This window comes from Kryptolebias marmoratus, linkage group LG1, assembly GCF_001649575.2.
Source record: "Kryptolebias marmoratus isolate JLee-2015 linkage group LG1, ASM164957v2, whole genome shotgun sequence".
Classification (NCBI taxonomy): domain Eukaryota; kingdom Metazoa; phylum Chordata; class Actinopteri; order Cyprinodontiformes; family Rivulidae; genus Kryptolebias; species Kryptolebias marmoratus.
Window position 1 is genome coordinate 6,421,550 of NC_051430.1, and position 7,242 is coordinate 6,428,791.

At 41.5% G+C, this 7,242-nt stretch overlaps 1 protein-coding gene across 1 annotated transcript; it reads right to left on the bottom strand.

Moving 5' to 3' along the window:
* Positions 1-3,234: 3,234 nt before the first annotated feature.
* On the bottom strand, positions 3,235-5,813 carry LOC112449767. The gene is made up of 5 exons (XM_037978576.1): positions 4,859-5,813; positions 4,730-4,765; positions 4,549-4,659; positions 3,804-3,838; positions 3,235-3,672 (listed from the first exon to the last, which is right to left on the bottom strand). The coding sequence occupies exons 1-5, from the start codon at positions 5,283-5,285 to the stop codon at positions 3,610-3,612; spliced, it is 672 nt and encodes a 223-aa protein (XP_037834504.1). The 5' UTR covers positions 5,286-5,813; the 3' UTR covers positions 3,235-3,609.
* Positions 5,814-7,242: the final 1,429 nt, after the last annotated feature.

The following is a 7,242-nucleotide window of genomic DNA, read 5'->3' on the forward strand; positions in this document are numbered from 1 at the left end:
GATGTCCAACTTAGTCAATAAATACCTTTCATTATGCCAGCATTTATAACACCAGGATTGGAGAGTAGTTAGAAACACACTTAAGCACTACTTGGCATTGCATCACCTCAGTTTTGTATAAAATGGGCTATTATCCGGCACATTTTAAAAATCAACAAACCCCCATCAGCAGGTAAAACATATCTGGTATGCTACTGTCAAAAGTAAAAAAAAAAAATAGAATAAAATAAATAAAATGTTTGCAGTCACCAAAACGGCGGTGTCCCCCAAAACACTTATTTCAACACAAAATCCATTCTGGAACAGGTTAGCTAGCTCGGGGTCGGCTGTCCTCCTCTAACGAGATCTAGCTTCTCTTGAAAAGTTTGTCTTGAAAACAGCCTTGCCAGTATATCAGCAACCAAATCAACGTGTGGGTTAAAAAAGTTTTTAACCGGTAACAGTCCCGGGTGTGACTCTGTTGATCTGCATAGCACTGCCGTGGCTAACTTGTCAGTATTCATATCCCATCACAGGACGTGTAAATGTCACGTTCAACGTGAGGCCAGCTAGAGGGCCTTACTGACACAACTCATGATCTGATTGGCTATCGCAATTATCTATCAACAGTATTTGCCCGTTAACTTACAGGGCACAGACGCCTTCACTGCTGATTCTGAAGGCCTGGGCAGATTTCATACATCCTCTGGCAACATAAAATAGCTGAATTCTGATTGGATAAAAACTCTAACCTAAAAACAACAGCACTGGAAGGAGCATAATATGACACAAAGAGAAAATTAATACTTTTAGTTATTTAGGGAAAGTAAATTAAAAATGAAATTAACCTTAAACATAATTATGATGATTCTTGGTTATGTTAGGCCAGCAGAGGCCTTGCTGGCCCTGACGGCCCACCACTGACACATATATATATATATATATATATATATATATATTAGATTTAGATTTAATAAATATATATATTTTTACCCCTCCCTGGGATGCCACCTTATCGTGGTGGAGGGGTTTGAGTGTCCCAATGATCCTAGGAGCTATGCTGTTAGGGGCTACATGCCCCTAGTAGGGTCACCCAAGGCAGACAGGTCCTAGGTGAGGGATCAGACAAAGTGCAGCCCAAAGACCCCTTATGATGAGTCAAAATATTGGACACAGTGTTCCCTCGCCCGGACGCGGGTCACCGGGGCCCCACTCTGGAGCCAGGCCTGGAGGTGGGGCACGTTGGCAAGTGCCTGGTGGCCGGGCTTTCACTCATGGAGCCCAGCCGGGCACAGCCCGAAGAGGATACATGGGTCCCCCTTCCCATGGGCTCACCAAAGGGGTCGGTGCGATGTGAGATGGGTGGTGGCCGAAGGCGGGGACCTTGGCGGTCTGATCCTCGGCTACAGAAGCTGGCTCTAGGGACGTGGAATGTCACCTCTCTTATGGGGAAGGAGCCTGAGTTGGTGTATGAGGTTGAGAGGTTCCGGCTAGAAATAGTCGGGCTCACCTCAACGCACGGCTCTGGCTCTGGAACCAGTCTCCTTGAGAGGGGTTGGACACTCTTTTACTCTGGAGTTGTCCCAGGTGAGAGGCGCCGAGCAGGAGTGGGCATACTTGTTGCCCCCCATCTTGGTGCCTGTACGTTGGGGTTTACCCCGGTGAACGAGAGGGTAGCCTCCCTCCGCCTACGTGTGGGGGGACGGGTCCTGACTGTTGTTTGCGCTTATGCACCGAACAGCAGTTCAGATTACTCACCCATTTTGGAGTCCTTGGAGGGGTTACTGAAGAGTGCCCCTCCTGGGGACTCCCTTGTTCTACTGGGGGACTTCAACGCTCACGTGGGCAATGACAGTGAGACCTGGAGGGGTGTGGTTGGGTGGAACGGCCTCCCTGATCTGAACCCAAGTGGTGTTCTGTCGTTGGACTTCTGTGCTCGTCATGGATTGTCCATAACGACCACCATGTTCAAACATAAGGGTGTCCATATGTGCTCTTGGCACCAGGACACCCTAGGTCGCAGTTGAGTGATAGACTTTGTTGTCGTTTCATCTGATCTGCGGCCGCATGTTTTGGACACTCGGGTGAAGAGAGGGGAGGAGCTGTCAACTGACCACTACCTGGTGGTGAGTTGCCTCCGATGGTGGGGGAGGATGCCAGTCAGACCTGGCAGGCCAAAATGTATTGTGAGGGTCTGTTGGGAACATCGGAGTCTCCTGTCAGGCGAAGCTTTAACTCCCACCTCCGGGAGAACTTTGAAGATCGGGAGGTAGGGGACATTGAGCCCGAGTGGGCCATGTTCCGTGCCTCCATTGTTGAGGTGGGTTTTTGGAGCTGTGGCCACAAGGTAGTTGGTGCTTGTCGCGGCGGCAACCCTCGAACCCGCTGGTGAACACCGGCGGTGAAGGATGCTGTCAGGCTGAAGAAGGAGTCTTATCAGGCCTTTTTGGCCTGTGGGACTCCAGAAGCAGCTGACAGGTACTTGCAGTCCAAGCGGCTTGCGGCCCAGATGGTCACTGAGGCAAAAACACGGGCATGGGAGGAGTACGGAGAGACAGTGGAAAAAGACTTCCGTACAGCTTCGAGGCGATTCTGGTCCACCATATGGTGTCTTAGGAGGGGAAAGCAGTGCAGCACCAACCATGTTTATAGTGGGGGTGGTGTGCTGCTGACCTCGACTCAGGACAACGCTTCCGTTAGCTTAGCATGCTAACCAGATCAAATCCTATTCATAAAGTCGTTATTTCAACAAAAACAAGGTGAACCTTCACAAAATACACTAACAGTGCTCATACACCTGTGACAGGTTTTATCATTTAGTTAATTTAGCATAAAATGACTTTAAACCAATGTTTAGTATAGAGCAGTTTCACTTGCACCTACCTCCACTGATTTTCATTATAGCTTTGCTGGGGGAGCGGTGAGTGCTCCTGAAGCTTCCCCCCCCCCCCCCCCCTTATGCAGCTGTGCTAAATTACCAGTAGGCAGCGCCAAAGAACTAATAACTGTTGTTTTTGGTTAAATTCATTAACTTTTTTTTATCTGTCACATATCTCTAAAAATTATTATGATAAATCTAATGTTTGAGAATTACTTATCCTCAACAAAATCATAACAATAGATTATTTTGTTTTTTAAGGGTGCTGACCGAAAACTTTCAGCTGCTTGAGCATCCCTAAAAGTAGCCTAAAGTTGCCACAGCTTTCAGGGGAGGTGGACAAGAACTGAACCTGCTGCAGCTTCATTATTGCAGGCAAGCATCACTTTATTATCACAGGAAAAATGTCCAGATAATTCTTTGAATAAAAAAAAAACTTATCTACAATGAACAGGTTTAACACAAGAAAAACAGACAGAAATTATTTCTTCAATTTAAACTTTATCTCAAAGCTCATGTTTACCATTTCCTATTTAACACTTCCTATCCAACAGGTGATGTGAACACAATAACAGACTGACATCAGTGTGCATAGCATAATTCCTTCTAACACTCTTTTAGTCTTAGACAAAGATGAGGGTCTTGAATAAGAAACAACAGATTAATGATGGCTCAGTTTCACTCTCAGCTTCAGTTCTTCTTTTTCTTCAGGTCAATCTGGTGGCAGCATACACAACATTTACCTCCTGCTCTTATCTTCTGGTGTTTCTTTTAAAAGTGACAGAGGAGTGGTTCAAATAATCTGAGTCCAGGTTCTGTTAAGGAAAAACAAACAAACAAACAAAAAACATGAGCACATTTGGAACCAAACATGTCTAAAGGATTAACGGGATGAGTAGACCAAGATGCTCAATAATTTGTGATTAAATCTTAAAACTTTATTCACCTCCTTCTGACGTGGATCTTTGTTTTCATCAACAGCTTAAAGAAAAAAAAATACAGACAATATTTATGATGGAATGATAATTGTAAATTATTTGTAGCACTTTGTACAGAGGTACACATAAAAAGAGCTTCATAAGTTTTAGTTAAATATTTTCTGCTTCATCTGTTTGGTCACGTCTTCTCCACCTGGAGTTAGAAATGCAGTTCAGCCTTTCAGCCTTTAAAGACAGCAGCAAACTTTCTTCTGTGGTGGACATGTTTTAAATTTTTTAAAAATGACCTCATCTGGGGCTTCAGACAAAAACAATCTGATCCAAATATAGAATCATTTTTAAAAACAATATTGTTGTCCATTTCCTGACTTGACATCATTACAGAAAATAGTACGAAAAAGGAACATTTAAATATATATAATCTTTGTAGGTGTAGTATGACTATCCATAGAGCTTAAAAGGAATCAATATATTTAGTTCCTGCAAAACAACAGTAACAACCAAGAACTGATTTTAGGTTCTGGCAATAAGGTTCAAGATTCAAAGTTCAAGGTTTTATTTTGTTGTTTTCTTTTTACCACACAGACTAAATTTGATCCTTTGGACCAGCAGTATTAGGTATTAATTTACAAAATAATAAAAAATAATATAAATAACTGGGTTCAAATGTAGTCAGTGAAAGATATTAAGGTCATAAAAAGTCAAAATATTCAACAATTTCGAAATAATGATTCTTTTTTTTTCCAAATTTACCTTTTTGGAGTTTTTTGATTTCAACAACCAGACCAACAATAATGATTAGGAGCAGAGCACTCAGCCCACTACGAAGTCCAATACAAAACTTTATGCTGTCATCCCAGGTTTCTGCAACAAAAGGGACAGATTGAGACTTGATGGTGGCTTGTTTTCTAATTGGTAGAAAAATAAATCTTACTTTGATCCTTGACCTCCTCCTTAAAGTCACTGGTTCCTTTTATTTAGGTTGAAAAGAAAAAACAATTCATAAATAAAATGGAAGTATAAAAAAACAACACATACAAAACAAAAACATATATTTACTTACCGTTTACATGTAAATATGTCACATTGAAAAGAAAAGTGTTTGTGTAAAATACACAGAAATACCATCCAGAATCTGATGAATTTACTTTTTTGATCTGAAGTGAGACAGTGGAGGTGGTCAAACTCATTTTAAATGTTCCATTTGGGTTTCCCTCACAATAATTAACAGATGGATCTTTATTTATCATGATAGCGATGCAGTTGGTCATGTTTCTGTTATCCAGTCTAAACCAGACTTTTACAGAATCAGCTGTGGTCATGATGGAGCTGTTAAGTGTGACATCTTCACCAGGCTGGACCTTTACAAAGTGAGACCCAGAAACTGAGACCAAGATCCAACCTGAAACAACAGCATAAACTGATTTACCTTCAACTAAAAACAAAGAAAAATTAACTTTCAATTTTGAATGAACTTCACAATAACCCATTCTGTGGTTTTTAACAAGATTATAAACAGGTTTAAGATATATTCAGAGTCAAAACTTACAGAAAAGTAAAGCTGGTTTCAAGACGCAGATCTTCATGATGTGTTGTCAGCAGCAAAGCAATGTCCGCAAATGAATATTTCCTCAGTCAGTGTTTTTAGTGTCAAGAGGCGTGAAAGGTTTTTGTTTTGTTCGTTTTGTTGCTTGAACTGTCCACATTAGAGATTCCCAGATAACAAGTGTTGATTTTCCTTAGCATCAAGCTACACCTCACACCAAATTATTTGACAGCATGTTTACAACAAAAGTCAGCATACTAAAAAGCATTTCTTTTGTCTAAATGACAGAGTTTTACTAGCTTTAACTAAAACATTATACACTTAAATTGATGTTGTAACATTTAGCCCAGCTGTTCTGAGCTAGGATTTATCTTTGTTTGTTTGTTAGGATTTATCTAGTTTATCTTTAGTTTGGTCATTCGTGTGATCTTTATTTAGCTGAAGTAATTCCCTGTTCTATTTTGGTTTTTGTGTTTTCTGCCATTAGAGATTCCTCAAGTTACTGTCCAAGAAATTTGAAGAAGAGATTTTTTTGTTGAAAATTTTTTAAATTATTTTTTTACATTTCTAACTAAATACACTGCAGAAGGAAAATAAGTGATCACAATAGACAGTATGGGTGACACATCAATATGTTTGGTCTGCAGGAATGTTTTAAAGCACTTTCTCAGGAAAGATCTTGAGTACCCCCTAGTGGACAAAGCTGATAACAGCACCTTGTTTGGAGCTTTGAAATCAGACTGCTGAGTGCAGACTGTGAAATCTTAATAATTGGGATTCATTAATCCACCATATGTGTGTTTGGAGTGGTGGATGGTTTTATACGATAGTGCATGTGTGTCAGTTTTTTTGAAAAACACTTTAATGTCTAGTGTGTGGGATATTTGAATTTTGAGGCCTTTGTCAGTGGTTGTGTGACTAGTTATGAATCAATTTTTTTGGAGGGATTATCTGTCTTCAGTTTGTCCCATAAAATCCTCAAAATCCTTCTCTGAGTCGATCCAAACTCCCTTGATATCACATTTCTGCAGCACTGATAGACCTCCCATTCAGCCATGAAAATTCAATTCAATTAAAAAATACTTTATTAATCCCAAAGGGAAATTAAATGTTGTTGCAGCTCATTGTCTTGGTTTTGTTAGAGTTTTTATAGATGCTGATGGCTGTGGGCAGGAAGGATCTCTTGTAGCGGTCTGTCCTGATGTGTCCTCAGTCCTGCTGTCCTCAAGGAGCCCCAGCAGGTGAGCGTCGCTGGCCTCCTGCGGAGCCATGACGGTCGAGCTCTGGAAGTGCAGGTCGGTCTTGAAGTCCTTGCGATTTCCCGGACCAGGTGCAAGAAGGGCAGCTTTCGGATTAGCAGCTCTGTGGACTTTTGGTAGTGGTGGATCTCCCTGAGAGCCACGGTACCGAGCCTGTAGTGGTGAGGCTTCTTCACTCCGCCGGTGGCTGGGGCGCTCCTGCTGGCAGCTTTGGTGGCAGGCTGCTTCCTGGGAGCTTTACCTCGGGTTCTTCATAATTAACACTTGTTGTCATGGTTACGCATCATAACAAAATGTCCAAAAGTAAAAAGGTTTTAGAAAAAATCCTTCCAGCTGCACAGCATCCGATGCCAGAGGAAATAATCATCTATAAAAGTGATTAACATCAAGAAAAAAAGAGGAATAAAGTTTTCAAAAACGAGATGTCGGTGTCTCAGAATGAGAATGAGATGTTCTCATGAGATGAGATGTTCTCAGCATCAGAGCCAGGGACCTAAAAAGGCTCAACAACCTGATAAAGAAGGCTGGTTCTGTTCTGGGGATGACTGTGGAACCTCTGGAGATGATGATGCAAAGAAGGATTTTGCATAAAATCAAGGAAATCATGGACAACCCTGACCATCCTCTTCATGAGACCGTCAT